Below are 17,348 nucleotides of genomic sequence, written 5' to 3'. Positions count from 1 at the left end.
CTGAGATAAACACTATGAAGAATACAGAAAAAGCAAAGAATAGGTCTTGCTTTACAAAGTTACAGGAAATTTGCCTTTAAGAAACTCATGTGGATCAGCAAAGAATAAAGGAAAATATCTTTAATACTTTTGAATTGTATAGTACAGATTAAAATTGGTTATCAGTTTTCAGAGAAAGGGAAATCCATGAAGACTTGCAGCAAGGGTTGGAACTTGGCTTGAGCCATAAAGACTGCACTGGATTTAAACCAGGGAGAGGAAGCAAAACCAGCAAGAGGATGCTAAAGCTGAAACTCCAATACTTTGGCCACCTGATGCAAAGAACTGACTCATTGGGAAAGAACCTGATGCTGGGAAAGATTGAAGGCAGGAGGAGAAGGGAATAACAGAGGATGAGATGGTTGGATGGCATCACTGACTCGATGGACATGAGTTTGAGTGGGCTCCAGAAGTTGGTGATGGACAGGGAAGCCTGGTGTGCTACAGTCCATGAGTCGCAAAGAGTCGGACACAACTGAGAGACTGAACTGAACTGAACTGAGGAAGCAAGAGAAACCTCATAAGCAAAGAGCCAATGTAACAGTGGCAGTGGAAAGGAAGTAAATGTTATAAGAATGATTTCAAAGGAACAAATAACAGTATTTGGGACCACTTGGATATAAGCAAGGTGTGAAAAGTAGGAGATAAAAGGTACAAAAATGATACCAGGATCTAGGTTAAAGAGAGTCAATGCGCCATTGAAAGAGATGAAGGATTTGAAAGGAAGGAGCCAGTTTCAAATAAAAGGTAACATTTAATTTTACATGTGTTCACATGAGGTATAAAGCTATCCAAATGGAAGTTTTTATTTTTGTTGTTGTTTTAATTTATTGTATTCAAGTATAGTTATTTACAATGTTGTGTTAATTTCTGCTGTACAGCACAGTGATTCATTTACATATGTATGTATTCTTTTTCATATTCTTTTCCACTGTGGTTTATCACAGGATATTGAATATAGTCCTCTGTGCTATATATTCGGAGAAGGTGATGGCACCCCACTCCAGTACTCTTGCCTGGCAAATCCCATGGACGGAGGAGCCTGGTGGGCTGCAGTCCATGGGGTCGCTAAGAGTCAGACACGACTGAGCGACTTCACTTTCACTTTTCACTTTCATGCATTGGAGAAGGAAATGGCAACCCACTCCAGTGTTCTTGCCTGGAGAATCCCAGGGACGGGGGAGCCTGGTGGGCTGCTGTCTCTGGGGTCACACAGAGTCGGACACGACTGAAGCGACTTAGCAGCAGCAGCAGCAGCAGTGCTATATATTAGGATCTTGTTAATCCATTCTATGTATGTTAGTTTACATCTGCTAACCCCAAATTCCTACTCCATCCCTCCCTCACTCCCCTCCCCCTTGGCAACCATAAGTCTGTTCTCTATGTCTGTGTGTCTGCTTCATAAATAAGTTTGTTTGTGTCATATTTTAGATTCCACATATAAGTGGTATCATATGGTATTTGTCTTTCTCTTTCTGACTTATTTCACTTAGTAAATAACCTTTAAGTTCATCCATCTTGTTGCAAAAGGCATTATTTCCAAATGGAAATTTTTAGTATGCAGTTAGAGGTGAGGGTCTAGAGCATGTTGGGAAATATAGAATTGGAGATATAGATTTGATGGTCATCAGAATAGAAGTGATTTTTCAAAGCTATTAAAATAGATGAACTGTTATAATTCCTTTAGAAAGAGAAGCAGATGACTAAAAGCTAAATTTTGGGAAAAGATAAGAGTGTTAGGAGAGAGTGAACAAATGGGAGAGTGTTGAGAAGGGAGTGGTAAACAGCATCACAGAGTGCAAAGTCAGGAGGGGAAGTTCTGAAAAGAGGGTATTGAATTTAGCAATAAATAAGATGAACTTCGGAGAAGCCAATGGCACCCCACTCCAGTACTCTTTTGCCTGGAAAATCCCATGGATGGAGGAGCCTGGTAGGCTGCAGTCCATGGGGTCGCCAAGAGTCTGACACGACTGAGCAACTTCACTTTCACTTTTCACTTTCATGCATTGGAGAAGGAAATGGCAACCCACTCCAGTGTTCTTGCCTGGAGAATCCCAGGGATGGGGGAGCCTGGTGGGCTGCCATCTATGGGGCCGCCCAGGGTTGGACATGACTGAAGAGACTTAGCAGTAAGATTAACTTGTCTTTCTAAATAAATTTGCCAAATAAGGAATTATTTTCAGTAAAATAATATCAAAAGACAAACCAAAAGATTAAAGGATGGGATATTAAGGAAATGGAAACAGAGACAAAAAGTTCTTTTGTCTGAGTTCATTTGTCTGATGATAAATGCAAAGAGAGAATAGCAAAGCTAATTTTTTTAATAATAGAAATATTCCATACATTTTGAGGAACACATATGTCTATATCCTCTATGTATTTGGTATATGATAAAAGAATGGCAACTTGGAAAAATCTATAATGGCGGCAATCTCTAATAGGGGTAGAAACAAATTATAAACATTGCATCTAAAAGACAAGAAGGAAAAGGACTCCACACTTCCACTGCAGGGGGTATGGGTTTGATCCCCTGTCAAACTAACATCCAGGTGGCATGGTCATAAATGAATACATAAATAAAATTGGATTTGAAAAATAAAAGACAAGGTAAAAGAATGGAAATAGAACTCTACTTTCAAATGTATCATGTCTATTTTCATGAAAACTATATCTGTTTCTTTGTTATACAATAAGAATTCTGTGGAATAATGAATTGAATTACACCTTCCTGACTAGTGATAAAGCCACTGTTTAGCTAAATATTATTTAAATGAAATGTTTCTTGCTCTGTTAAATATTTGCTGTTTTACTGATCACTTAGTACACAGTTGCAAATATATAAATAATACTAGAGTTATCAATTTCTGTAACAGCACATGAAAGTTGTCATAAAAATTTATGTACAAGAGTACTGTTTTAAGTTTGACTGTACTCCTCTACGTAAAGACTTAAAGAAAATGTTATTATGAGGATGTTATCCTGAAAATACTATGTTTTCATTACATGTACTGACACCTAGAGAAGTAATGATATTTTTAATGAAGTTATGGTCTTTTTATAATTGCTAATTAATTTTCTCAACTCTTTTAAAAACTGGAATTTTTTGTTTTAAAATACATTTTAAACATATAAAGTAAAATTTATTTATGTATGGATGTGTTCCTTGCTGCTAGCTACTAAGTATAGAGTCTTTGTGTTTAAGACTCACTTGGGTCCTTGTAAAGGAGCTATTAGCATAAATAATACAAGGAGACTATGATATTCTCACAGAGTTTTAATAGGACATTGGATTCTTAAGATGTCTATAAAATGACCCTAAGACCGAAATGCCATACATCAGTAGAATCAAACAGTACACACAGTAGCTCATTTTTCAACAAACTTTTATTAAGCACTTAGATTCCATTGTGCTGCTAAGCATAATGGAAGATAGCAAAGTAAATAAGCCATAGTTTTTGTTCTTCAGGAGCTTAATATAGAACAGAAAGAATTTAAGGATTAGCATTTGAATTTTGGTTGTTCTTATTCCCTGGTGGCTCAGAGGGTCAAGAATCTGCCTGCAATGTGGGAGACCTGGGTTCCATCCCTAGGTTGGGAAGATCCCCCAGAGGAGGGAATGGCAAGCCACTCCAGTATTCTTGCCTGGAGAATCCCCATGAACAGAGGAGCCTGGTGGGCTACAGTCCACAGGGTCTCAAAGAGTTGGACACGACTGAGCGACTGAGCACAAGAGAATACAAAATAAATAAATAAGCACAATCTCTTACTATAATAACTTTGGGCAAATCATTTAATTACTTTTTGAAATAAAAATTTTCTGTCAGATTCCTTCTCTGTAAAACAGAGAAAACAATACCTCTATTGCAGGGTTGTAAAGTTTAGAGGTAATATATTTACCTATAACAGTGTCTAACTCATGGTAAATAGATAGTTACTAATAACTGTTACTATTATTGTCTACCTCACAATGAGTTCTTATTAACTGTTGGATGTTTTTTTTTTTTCCTTTTGCTTACACTAACATAAATTGTAGTCGCTCTGATATATCATCTAATGTGCAGGAAGTGACTTTTGTTGTTCCTACTGAAATCAACAAGGAGGTGAAGGAAGGCTTATAAAAATCATCTTGACATAGTACAGATTTCAGTTAAGTGTACTTAAAGAAAGTCAGAGCTTTTGAGGCTGGGATCTGTCTTCTTAAAATTGGTTGCATATACATAAAAGCCATTCATAAGGATCAACCTTTGATTATCTGAATAGTCACTGATCATAAGTTATCAAGCTCTATAGTTCTAAAAGCTGCATTAATTTTTATTAGGAAAATTTTTATATATCCACAGAAGTAGAAAAAAATAGTATAATCCACTCCCACATACAACCCATCAGTTCCAACAGTTATCAACTAAAATGGGTTTTACCAGAAATATCCACAGAAGTAGAAGAAAACAGTATAATCCACTCCCGCATACAACCCATCAGTTCCAACAGTTATCAACTACAATGGGTTTTAATAGAAATATTTCAATCAAAAAGTATAATATTTCCAGCTCTATATCAGTGTTTCTGTATTATTTTTTAATCTCATATCATGGCTCTTGTTGGAATCCTACTTTAACATTGGCTCCTTAACTTCCTTTTACTTTTAATTTGGATTAATAGTCAAACACTTATTTTCTATAAATATAAAATTATTTATAGGACATGCTTTTAGGTCACAGAATCAAAGGAAAAATGCATGGCTTTGTAACTTTTTTAAGGAAAAGAGTTAAATACGCTGGGTAGAATGTATTTTGTTCTTTGTTTTTAAGGTTTGGCTTGAGCAACAAGTTTGATACTGAATTTCCCTCAGTTCTAACAGGGAAGGTAAGTGAGAGTTTGCATTGAACTTTTCAATTCTAAAAGCATTGGTGTATGGCTGATTTAGTGTTATGACAGGTGCTTTGATGCACTGTAATGAAGTCTAATAGTAAGAGGCCAGGATAATTTTAGGCTGTATCATTAGTGACTGAAAACTGTCTCCGTGACTACTAGCCTATGACCAGTTATTTTGTTCATTGTCTAATAATGCCAGCTATCATTTACTTATCTATTCAGTTTTTCCAGTTTTGCTTTTTTTTCTCAGCACTGGTAGCTATGATTGTTTTAATTTAGATCAGTAATTTCCAGTGATTTTAGAGTTAACAAAATTATTGTTCAACTTTGTATCACTCTGTGAATTTTAAAGTATCCTGTGATGTGATTTGTTATACCAGTACATAAAAAAAAAATCAAAATTTTCTGCACTTTAGACAGTTTGAGTTTCTATAATTAGACTCACTGCAATAAATTGTTACCAACCTTTTTGTTTCCTGGTTCCTCTACACTCAGTAGTATCTTCTAGCATTGAGGTTCAATCTTCAGAGAGCTTCTAGGATTCAAAAGTGTTTGGAAAATCCTCTTACAACAGTAATGCTAACTTCTAAGCCCAAAGGAAAAGGCTGTGATAAGACAAAAGAGAGTATATAGAACGCCTAGTGTATTGTCAGGTACTTATTAGTTTCACAGTGTAAGTTTGTGATTGTTATTGACAATTCTTCATCAGTATATCCTAGTTTCACCCTGATTGTTTTTCCAGTTTTCTCTACTCAACATCTTTCCATTTTAATTGCTTTTGCTACTTTAACCTTGTTCTTCTGAGTAATTTTTTGTTCTCAGTCCCACCAATAATTTGTTCTCTCTCCTGATATATGATGTCAAATCATTCCATACAGTAATAAACAAGTAGTGATAGTCCCTGGCTAAGTGAACATTAGAAAATATGTGGCCATTTATCTTTTTAGGTTACAAAGAGCCCTTTGGTTTGAGATTTTGGCCTCATTTTCTAGTATGTTATACCTTCCTGTCCTGATCATATAGAATAGTTCACCAATTTAAGCAGCAGTTCAGATTTAGATTTGTTTTAGATAAACTTTTTTTCCAAGGAAAAATAGCTATGGGAAAAAAAATCTCTTGAATAATAATTGGTTTGTAGAAAGATGGCAAATTCAATATTAAAATTAAAGACAATGTGAATTAAGATGTCTCCAATGGAAAACTTGTTCTTTATATTTCCCTTGTTGCTGCCAAATGTGTGGTCTTAGCAGTTGCATCCAGTTTTAATATTGGTTTAGTTAGAAAGAGTTTGAATTACAATTCCAAGTAATTCTAAAACCTGAATAATTGAAAAAGTCAGAGAATAGAGTTTCCAGGTATAAGACTTATCCATCTTTCCATCTTTGAAATTGGCCAGTTTTATATGCTCAAGTAATCTTCAGAATATTTCTTCACCTTTCCAAGTCTTCTAAAAACTGAAATTCCACCAGCGCAAAGAATAGTACAGTTCTTTAAACTAGGGAAGTAGGAATATTGGACTTCCCTGGTGGCTCATTGATAAAGAATCTGCCTGCAACCTGGGCCTGGTTTCGATCCCTGAGTCTGAAAGATCCCCTGGAGGAGGGCATGGCAACCCACTCTAGTACTCTTGCCTAGCAAATCCCATGGACAGAGAAGCCTGGCAAGCTGAAGTCCATAGGGTCGCACAGAGTCAGACACAACTGAAGTAACTAAGCAGAAGCACCAGGAATATTAAGCTGGATATGAACTGTTCTTAAAGACATCCATTCTTTTCAGGTGACCACTTTTGTAACACATAATGATTGGATATTTATTCTAGTGTACATTATTTAAATGCACAAAATTTCTCATATGTTGAATGAGGCATAAATGATACAGTGATCCTAGTTTAGTGTTTGATGATGGAAAACGCTGAAGGAATTCTGAAAATCTGATTTTGAAAAATCATATGGTGGCTTTGTTTTCTCTTTATTTTCCCTTTCATGAGATTATTTTTCTCCAGTAGGCACTATTTCACGTGTAAAGGTTATTCTGGATTATCAAAATGCATCTCTGATAACTATGAAGAAGAAGCAGAAAAAAAAATTTACATGTTTCAGGAAAAAGCTAAAGAAAAAAAGTTTGAATTCCAGACTGAGCAGCAGTGTAAATATATTTCACAATGAATAAATGCAGTAGCTAAAATAGAAAATTAAATCTGTATTTTATAAAACCAGTATTCTAGCATGAATGGAATTCTTAAATAGCTTTTATGCCTAAACTAAGCAAAATTGCAGGGTGAATTCCAAAAATCTCAAAAGCCATTTTGTTAAGCTCTATGGCTTAGTATTAATTTTGTGCTTCTTATGTGTTAGTGCTTTTAATATAAATAAAAAGATAATCTTTTACATTAAATTAAGCAAAGATTGTTTCCATCTTTCACTAAGATAAGTCCTGTCATGATAGGATGTATGGAACAGGTGTGTACATACAAATTTTGGTGACCAGAAAATGAAAGAACCACAGAATTTCAGAAAAGAAATAAAAGCTTTCAGCCCTCAGCTTGAAACAGTTAAATGGTGTTACAAGGAAATTAGCGTGCAGTGTTGGGAATTGTAAACCATAAAATCCACCTTTACTATTGTGATCCAGTATGACAAGTGATTGATGGGGTTGTGTTCCCCGTGACTGAAGGAGGCAAATCAGTCCTGCTGGGTTTTGCTTAGATTTTCTTCTGTTTGCAAAGTCTCTTGCATCCTGTTATAAAATATTATGACCCTTTCCCCCACTTTCATGATGTGACTTTCTTTTTTCTAAGAAAGTCAAGAGGAATTAAATGTTTCTTTACAACCTGCCATTCAGCTACAAAGTAAAAGACTTCCATCTAACCTTCATTACTAGTGATACTCAAATTATATGGAAGTAAATGAGTAAAATGTTATTAACTCTGATTCCACACAATTAACTAAACATTTCTTTCACATTGTTTAAAATTGGGAGTTAACCAGTTCTCATTTCCTATGCCTTTATTTCTGTTTTATGACTTTTACTGTTATTCAAATACAGATTTTTTTTTTCAAAGACAATTCTGGCTTCCTTTTAAAGTCAAAATGCAGATTTTAGTTTATTGTGTGAAATTCTAGTAAAAGTTTTATTTTCGGTATGTTTATGTTATGACTTCAAAAAATTTGAATTGTCATTTTTAGAAACTTGAATGTTTTAGTTTTTAATTTGTCCATAGTGATAGAGTACAAGCTATGAATATTATGTATTACATATGGAAAATATTGGTGGGGAAGAAGGAAAATTGCCACATTTTAGAAATGGTTTTATTAATTCATTTCCAGAAGCATGTAATGACAGATAAATCTTATAACAAATTTTACATACCTTGGCATGCAATTTATTTCATTCACAGTGTTTTAAACAAAAATCAACTTTTACTTTTTGGATTGATTCTTTTCTGGCTTTAGCCTCATTCTTTACTTTTTTTCATCTGTGCTTACATTACACACTTTTAAATAAAAGTTATATATAAAAATTTTACTTTTTAAACAAAATTTAAATTCTAATTACAGGTACTTAAATTTGTAAATGGACAGATTTAATATGAGTATATCAAAATTTGCCATATTTTAAAAATGTATTAGTGTTTCTAGATACACAATTTAAAGAAAATTGATAATGGTATATTACAGATTAGAGCTAAATATATAAATACATTTTCCTTATTTTAGCTTCCATTTGGTTGCTCACTGGTTCACTAGGAAAAAAGAAGCTGAATGTCACTGTTTAAGAGGTAAATGAAGATAGCAACTTAGTACCTAGATTTTTAAAAAGAACATTTTTTTCTCTAAAGAATTGAAAACCATTAAATTTGCATTCAAAATGTAGCAGATTATCCTTTTATGTAGAATAGAATGTGTAGAAAACCTGTGGAGTTTAACACTGTTAAGTTACCTGATCCAAACCTTCAGTTGATACTCCATGCAAAAAAAAGCCTTGCTTTTTTTCCCCAAATCTAAGCAGAGATATGATTCACTATCGTCCTTTTTCAAAGCATTCTAGGCAGGAGGTTCTTTCTAAGGTATAATTTCCATTCCCCATGAGGTATATAATAGAAATATTATTTTTCTCATTTTACAGATGGGAGACTAAAGCTCACAAAAATTAAATGAACTTACCTAGAATTTTTTATAACTAATAAGAAAGAATCTAGATCTTGATTTATTGTCTTAATGTGCTTAGCCTGTTGGTGTTTTGTTTCCAGTTGTCAGCCATAGTTCCCTGAATTTATTTTCATATTGACTCTAGAAATTTAGTTATTTATTTGGAACTCTTTTTCCTCGGTGATTGTCTTTAAATCATATTGGAGAATGAAATAAATTTACTTTCCTCTTGTAAATACAATTTTGAGCCTTACAAGTTCATAACTAATTAACATATTAGGAGAAAAGGAAAATTTATAGGTTAAGCAAGCAGCATTATTAGGTAGCATGAACAATTCTAATAAAGCTAATATAATTACTTAATGTTTTAATCATGATGGTACTGAATTCTGTGGTCGTGTATCTTTCTAACATCCATTAATCAGTATGTATTATTGATTCTAAGACATGTCTATTAAAAGACAAAAATGTAATAATTTGATTCCTGTAGAACAGTTTTTACTTAGAAGGTTTGTGGAGCTCTATATTTTTGATGCCAAACATGCTAATGGGATTTTTATTTTACAGCAACTTATTTTTCTTAACAATTTCCTAATTCTTGCCTGCATAGCCAGATGGTAGAATTGTTTCTTATAGATTTTACAGTGTGACAGCTTTCTAAATGAAAGGGAATCATTTTTGTGATCTAGAAATGTGATTTCACTGAAAGCAGTCTTTTTAGTATACCTTTGAATTGTATAACCTTCAAGCAGAATTTTCGGTATAAATCTAATTATGCTTGTCATGATCGTGCCTTTGAACTGACTTTGTCGTTGTTTACAGAGAACCATAAGCATCCACTTCCAGGAATGGAGGTAGTAATTAAAAATATTAAATTTGTATATTTAAGGATCTCTCAACTTCTAAAATTTGCAGCAGTTATGAATCCATTTTACGCTAAAGTGTTTTTTGAATGTGATCATTTCTCACTGTCTTTTGTTAATGTACCTTTTCCCTACAAACAATGGCAAGTGTTTAAGTTGTTATGTTGCAAATTTACCAGGGAGAAAAGATTTGAGAGTTGCCTTTTTAAAAGTAATCCAGGAATATTACCGAGGTCTAAATTTAATTCTATTTCCTCTAGTAGTATTGAGGTTTTATTGTTATTTTATGCTTCTAGTCTTATTCAACCTTTAGTCAGAGTGACTGGAAACTATAAATAATATTGCCATAATAATAAGAATAACTGGTAAGAAAACTGTGTGACGGTATCCTTTACTACGAATTTTACTGTTGTCATTTTATTATTGGTAATTTCAGAAGATTGTTTTCAAACATCAGAATAAGTTCTGTAAACATGAAATTACATTGTTTTGCTTTCTAATGTCATCCAAGAGCATGTAATACCTATTTATAGGAAAAGATAGGGAGGAAATAAATATGTTAATTCCTTAAAGTGTTTGTAATAAGACAAACATTTTATTTAGGTTTAGAGATAAATAGTAGAAAGCTGCCCTCAAAGTGTTAAAGATTGTGCCCTTGTTGTAGGTGGCCCCAGAAGAATTTAAGACCAGCATTGGCCGTGTGAATGCATGTTTGAAAAAGGCTCTCCCAGTCAATGTGAAATGGTTGCTCTGTGGTTGTCTCTGCTGCTGTTGCACATTGGGTTGCAGCCTGTGGCCTGTTATTTGTCTCAACAAAAGAGTGAGTAACCATTTTATTGTGTAATAATAATGAGCTAACATTTATTGAACACTTGTTGTGTGCCAAGTACTTTACAGGATTTAATTCTCCTAGCAATGCTGTCCTCATTCTAGACATAAAGAAACTCAGGGCCAGTGATATTGAGCCATTTGTCCAATCTTTATCAACATTTTATTACTTAATATGGGTTCCAGTCATTATTTTAAATAAGTACAAAGTAAGTGGAGTACTTAAGTAAATGTAACTTGGCTACTTATTCTTTTTACAAAATCTGAAGTTATGATTTAAAGTATTTCCAAGTCACAAGTGTATGGGAGAGTTTTTTCTTGATCTGAAGAAGTGAAAGTAATCTACAAAGTTGGTGGGGGAAATCTTGGTTAGTTTTGAACATGTTGAAACAACGTTCTGGCATGACATTACTCATTGCAGCATAGATTTAAGACTACTATCTTAATCTGATTTTCTTTAAAATTTTATTTTGATCTTCAGAATGATATTTTACCCACTGGAAAGATATCTTTACACTTTTTAATTCAAGTCAATGAGGAAAATTAATTCATTTACCTCCAATTCTTTTCCCTGTACAACATTGATGATTCACTTAAACTTCTAAATAATAAGCATATTCAAATTCACAGCACCTTGATGGGGTATAATTAATGGTACAGTTGTTTCATAAAAACCAGAAAGATTCCCACCAAGTACTCATATTTTCCTCTCCATCTTTCTCCTGCCCTTCTTAATGTCTGCTTCAAAAAATAAAATGCTGCCACCCCTATCATTTTTTGAATGGAAAATTGGACATTTTATTAATCGTTTTGGTCACTACCAGTAGGTCAGAGCTTTATTTTAAATAGAGCTTAGTTTATTGTTTGTCAAAGCATGAACAGTGTTCTCAAATGGCTTTCTGTAAGTTAAATTATGGGATTTTTTTCATCACACAGATATAGCCAATTTCAGTTACTTTAAGAACAGAGTTTTTGATTTTAATATTATCCAGGATCTTTTTTTCTGATGACCTGTTTACATAGTTGCCTGTTTATTAACACCTCCACCACAAGGCCTGAAATAGAAGCAGTTTATTCAGTCATGTGATTTCACTATGAGCACTACTGATTTGACATTAACGCTGATGCTATGATTTCTCCCTACGCCCTCTATGGTTAATTAAGTATTCATATTGAAATTAAGGTATCAGTATATTCTTAGATCACTGATCTGTCAATTTTTACAGTCTATTAAGTACAGATATGCAGACTGTAGTCCTGTGGGCTAAATCCAGCCCACTCTGTTCTTTAAACATTTAAATCAATTGCTAGCATTTAAAAATTAGAATATTTCTTTTTTTTTTTAATTTTATTTTATTTTTAAACTTTACAATATTGTATTAGTTTTGCCAAATATCGAAATGAATCCGCCACAGGTATACCCGCATTCCCCATCCTGAACCCTCCTCCCTCCTCCCTCCCCTACCCTCCCCTCTGGGTTGTCCCAGTGCACCAGCCCCAAGCATCCAGTACTGTGTATCAAACCTGGACTGGCGACTCGTTTCATACATGATATTATAAATGTTTCAATGCTATTCTCCCAAATCTCCCCACCCTCTCCCTCTCCCACAGAGTCCATAAGGCTGATCTATACATCAGTGTCTCTTTTGCAGTCTCGTACACAGGGTTATTGTTACCATCTTTCTAAATTCCATATATAAATAAAATTTGAAATAGCCAGTGTCTCTTGTCAAATCTAAAAGTCTGGCAATATGGGACCCACATGCCTACATTTCAGCAGTTGGCCCTTGCTGAGTGGTGGCTGCTTCCTTTAAATAGGACATGTGGTCTCTGATTCACCACAGAACTACCCAGCATTTACATTATCTGCCTTGCTCTGTACACTTTATCGTTAGGACCCTCAATGTTGTACATACTAACTTGTTAAACACACTAGACAATGAAGCAGCAAGCATATTCTAGTAACCTTGTACAAGACACTGTCCTTTTTGGAGCCTCAACTTCTTCACCTATAAAATCCAGATAATATTACTTACTTTAAGGTGGTTGTGAAGATGAAGAGATTTAAGATACCTCACTGCTTTTTTTGTCTACATGGAGAAATAAAAAATAAAATGCAACAATTTAAGAGCGGCTCTTGCCTTTCTAATGAGGAATCTAGCTTCATGACAGTCATGTCTGTGTTTAGCCACAAAATAAAATGGAAATAATATAATTAATCTGCCCTGTGTCAAAGGTCATTGCTGTATAAATGAATGATTATAAAATGTTTCCAAGAAAGAACTATGTAAACAGTCTGCCTTGTAAACTATTTTTTGCCAGTATACATCATGGTTATTTTTCTAGCAAATTAGTTGAAAGAAAAGAAATACAAACCAGAATGCCCTGAGCTGCTCCTAGTCTCTCTTGGCTCTGATAGGATTCTATGGCTACATGATATATGAAATGAAGGTTTTCACTTAACCATTTTTATATTTACCACAGTGATATTACATCAATTTTCAGGCCTAAGCATACTACCATCCTTAAATTTGAAATTACTTTTAACATTTACCTTTGTTTTTGCTATAATATTTACTAAATTGAGAGGGATGTTCAGAGGGAAGGGACTATTATCTCAGGCTTACAACATGAACCAATAATGTTGTTTTCCTTATGATTTCTAATTTAATTCCATTGTTATTAGAAAAGATGCTTTGTATGATTTTAATCATTTTAAATTTATTGAGGCTTATTTAGTGGTATAACATATAGCCTATCCTGGAGAATACTCCATGTACACTCAAGAAGAAAATTGTATTGTTGTGGGGTGGAAGGTTCTATATATGCCTGTTAGATCTAGTTGTTTCACAGTGTTGTTCAAGTCCTGCCTTTCTGTATTGATCTTCTGCATAATTGTTCTATCCACTATTGAAAGTGGGGTATTGAAGTCCTAGCTATTATTGTAAAATTGTCTATTTCTCCCTTCAGTTCTGTCAGTTTTTGCTTCATGTATTTTGCAGATCTGTTGATAGTTGTATATATGTTTATAATTGTCATTTCCTCTTGAAAGATTTTATTATTATTTTTCTTTTTTTTAATTTTATTTTATTTTTTTGGGAGAATGGCATTAAAACATGTATAAGAAATGAAAGATTTTATTTTCATCACTATATATTGTTATGGAATTGTGTTCCCTCAAAAGTCATATGTTCCAGCCCTCCCCTTTAATCTAATGGTATTTACAGGTGGTTGGTACTTTGGCCCTTGGAAGGTAATTAGATTTAGATAAAGTCATGAACATGGGGTCCTCATGGTGCATTAATGCCCTTATAAGAAAAGATCAGAGAGCTGTTCTCTATCTCTCTACTGTGTGAGGATACAGCAAAAAGGAAGTTATCCATAAGCCAGGATGAGTGCTCCCATAAGAATTCAACCAACCATGTTGATACTCTGATCTAAGACTTCCCATACTTTAGAGCTGTTGTTTAAGCCACCTAGAATATGGTCTTTTGTCATAGTAGCCTGAGTATATTAACACATATACTGAGCATCTTTGTAACTTTTTTTTAGTTGAAATCTATTTTGTCCAGTACTATCTACCCTAGCCCTTTTTTTTTTTTTTTGGTTACTATTTACAGTGGAAAGTCTTTTTCTGTCCTCTCACTTTCAACCTACTTGTGTCTTGAATCTAAACTGAGTTTCCTGTAGACTCATGGATCATATTTTTATATCCATGCTGTAGATCTCTCCCTTTTAATTGAGAGTTTAATCTATTTGCATTTAGAGTCATTAATGATAATATATTAGTTTGCCAGGGCTGCCTTAATAAAGTACCACAGACTAGGTGGTTTAGACAACAGAAATGCATTTTCTCAAAGTTCCAGAAGCTGTAAGTCTGAAGTCAAGGTTTTTGGAAAGCTGATGCTTTTTATTTTTTTTCCTGAATCTTCTCTCCTTGGCTTATAGATGGCTGTTTTTTTCCCTGGGTCTTCATGTGCCTTCACCTGGTTCCCTCTATACATATCTGTGTCCTAATCTCTTTTTATAAGGACACTAGTCATATTGCAGCAGCAGCATATTGGATTAGGGCAAACCCTAATTTTGGGGTTTCCCTGGTGGCTCAGATCGTAAAGAAAATGCCTGCAGTGTGGGAGACCTGGGTTCAATCCCTGAGTTGGGAAGATTCCCTGGAGGAGGGCATGGCAACCCACTCCAGTATTCTTGCCTAGAGAATCCCCATGGACAGAGGAGCTTGGTGGGCTATAGTCCATGGGATTGCAAAATCGGACACAACTGAGTGACTAAACACACAAACACTAATTATCTCATTTTAGCTTAATTACCACTTTAAAGCCCACATCTCCAAATATAGTCACATTCCCAGGTACTGGTGATTGTGACACTTGAATATATGAATTTGGGGGGAACATAATTCAATCTGTAATAGATAAGGGAGGACTTCTGTCATTTTGTCTTTTGTTTTCCATGTGTCATATCTTTTTTTTTATACTCACTCCATTACTTCCTTATTTTATATTTAAATAATTTTTATAGTGTGCCATGTGCCTTCTCATTTCCTTTTTTGTATGTATTTTTAGCTATTTTCTTATTTGTTACCCTGGGGTTTATAACTAATATCTTAAACTTATAACACACTAGTTTGAATTAATACCACTTTAACTTCAGTAATACACAGATTCTGCTTCTGTCCATGCATATACCTCCCCATATGTGTTATTATCACAAATTGCATCTTATATATTATATATCTTTTAATATGTATTTATAATTATCATTTTATACATTTGTCTTTTAAATCATATAGGATGAAAATATAAATTTCAAAACAAAAACAACAATATTGGCTTTTGTATTTATTTATTCAGTTTTACTAATGTTCTTTATTTCATCATATAGCTTGAGTTATTGTCCAGTGTTCTTTCATTTCAGTCTGAAGGACAGTTTTTATCATTTATTATGCTGCTGCTAAGTCGCTTCAGTCGTGTCCGACTCTGTGTGACCCCAGAGACGGCAGCCTACCAGGCTCCCCCGTCCCTGGGGTTCTCCAGGCAAGAACACTGGAGTGGGTTGCCATTTCCTTCTCCAATGCATGAAAGTAAAAAGTGAAAGTGAAGTCGCTCAGTCATGCCTGACTCTTAACGACCCCATGGACTGCAGCCTACCAGGCTCCTCCATCCATAGGATTTTCCAGGCAGGAGTACTGGAGTGGGGTGCCATTGCCTTCTCCGATCATTTCTTATAGGCAATTCTAATAGCAGTGAACTCCCTCGGTGCTTATCTGGGAGTATCATAATTTCTCCTTTTTTTGAAAGGATAGTTTTGTTAAGTATAGAATTCTTGAATGACATTTTTTTTTTTCCTTTAGCACTTTAAAAATGTCATTCTACCTCTTCTGAACCTCTTGGTTGCTGATGTGAAATTGGCTGTTAATCTGACTGAAGAGCTCTTTATACATAAGTTGCTTCTCTATTGCTGCTTTCAAGATTTTTCTTTTTGTTTTTGGCTTTCAAAGGTTTGAATAAAGTTTCTATAAGTATTGGTCTCTGAGTTTATCCTACTTGGAATTCATTGAGCTTCTCAGTTTTCCTTTTTCTGTATGTGGACTCATACTAATACCTGATGTGCTGTGGTTTCAGCCTGAGGAACTCCCCACAGTATTTCTTATATGGTAGGTCTGTAGGCAGTGGATTCTCTCAGTTTTTATCCAAGAATATCATTTCATTAGTACTTTTTATAGATAATATCTTAATTAATAGACTATCTTTGAACAATTTGAGGTTTACAGAAAAAATTGAGAAAAAGCAAAGTTCCCATATACTTCCCTCACTCAACCCCCAATTTTCCCTGTTATTAACATCTTGCTCTATTGAAGTACAATTGTTAAAACTGATGAGCCAGTATTGACACATCATTATTACTAACTAAAGTCCATAGTTTACATAAGAGTTCACTCTTCATGTTGTACATTCCATGGGTTTTGACAATGTATAAAGATGTGTACCATCATGTATACCAGTATACTTTGGTATGTTAATCTTGTATCCTGCATCCTTTCTATAATTGCATATTAATTCAAGGAGTTTTGTTGATTTTTCAGGTTTTCTACATAGACAATCATGTCATCTATGAAGTAAGATAATTTTTATTTCTTCTTTCTTATTATGTATACCTTTTTTTCTTATCTTATTGCGTTACCTAGGGCTTCTAGAATGATATTGAAAAGCAGTGGTGAGAGGGAATATCCTTGCCTTGTTCCTGATCTTAATAGGAAAGCTTTGAGTTTCTCATCATCAAGTATGATATTAACTGTAGGTTTTTTGGTAAGATGTTCTTTATCAACTTGAAGAAGTTCCTGTCTTCCTAGTTTGCCAAGAATTTTTATCGTAAATGAGTGTTGTATTTTGTCAAATATTTTTTCTGCCTCCGTTGATGTGATTATGTGATTTTTATTTTTTAATCTGTTAATGGGATGGCTTACATATTAATTGATTTTTGAATGATGAACCAGATTTACATAAACCAGATAAACCCACTTATTGTAGTGTATATTGTTGTATTTCTTTGCTAATGTTTTGTACAGGTTTTTGCATCTATG

General features: G+C 34.1%; 1 protein-coding gene across 5 annotated transcripts in view; it reads left to right on the top strand.

The window, feature by feature from the left end:
* CHIC1 (cysteine rich hydrophobic domain 1) overlaps window positions 1-17,348 on the top strand; it is a 47,161-nt gene that overhangs the window by 9,596 nt on the left and 20,217 nt on the right. For 3 of the 5 annotated variants that reach the window (XM_024988241.2, XM_005227983.5, XM_005227982.5), the window contains exons 2-4: window positions 4,848-4,902; window positions 10,587-10,742; window positions 16,851-16,883. In XM_024988241.2, coding sequence (XP_024844009.1) covers window positions 4,848-4,902; window positions 10,587-10,742; window positions 16,851-16,883 — 244 coding nt within the window. The remainder of the gene's footprint in view (window positions 1-4,847; window positions 4,903-10,586; window positions 10,743-16,850; window positions 16,884-17,348) is intronic. The other 2 variants (XM_024988242.2, NM_001206195.1) reach the window with 1 other exon arrangement.

The sequence above is a fragment of the Bos taurus genome, chromosome X (genome assembly GCF_002263795.3).
Source record: "Bos taurus isolate L1 Dominette 01449 registration number 42190680 breed Hereford chromosome X, ARS-UCD2.0, whole genome shotgun sequence".
Lineage (NCBI taxonomy): Eukaryota > Metazoa > Chordata > Mammalia > Artiodactyla > Bovidae > Bos > Bos taurus.
This window is presented reverse-complemented; position numbering and strand designations above follow the sequence as displayed.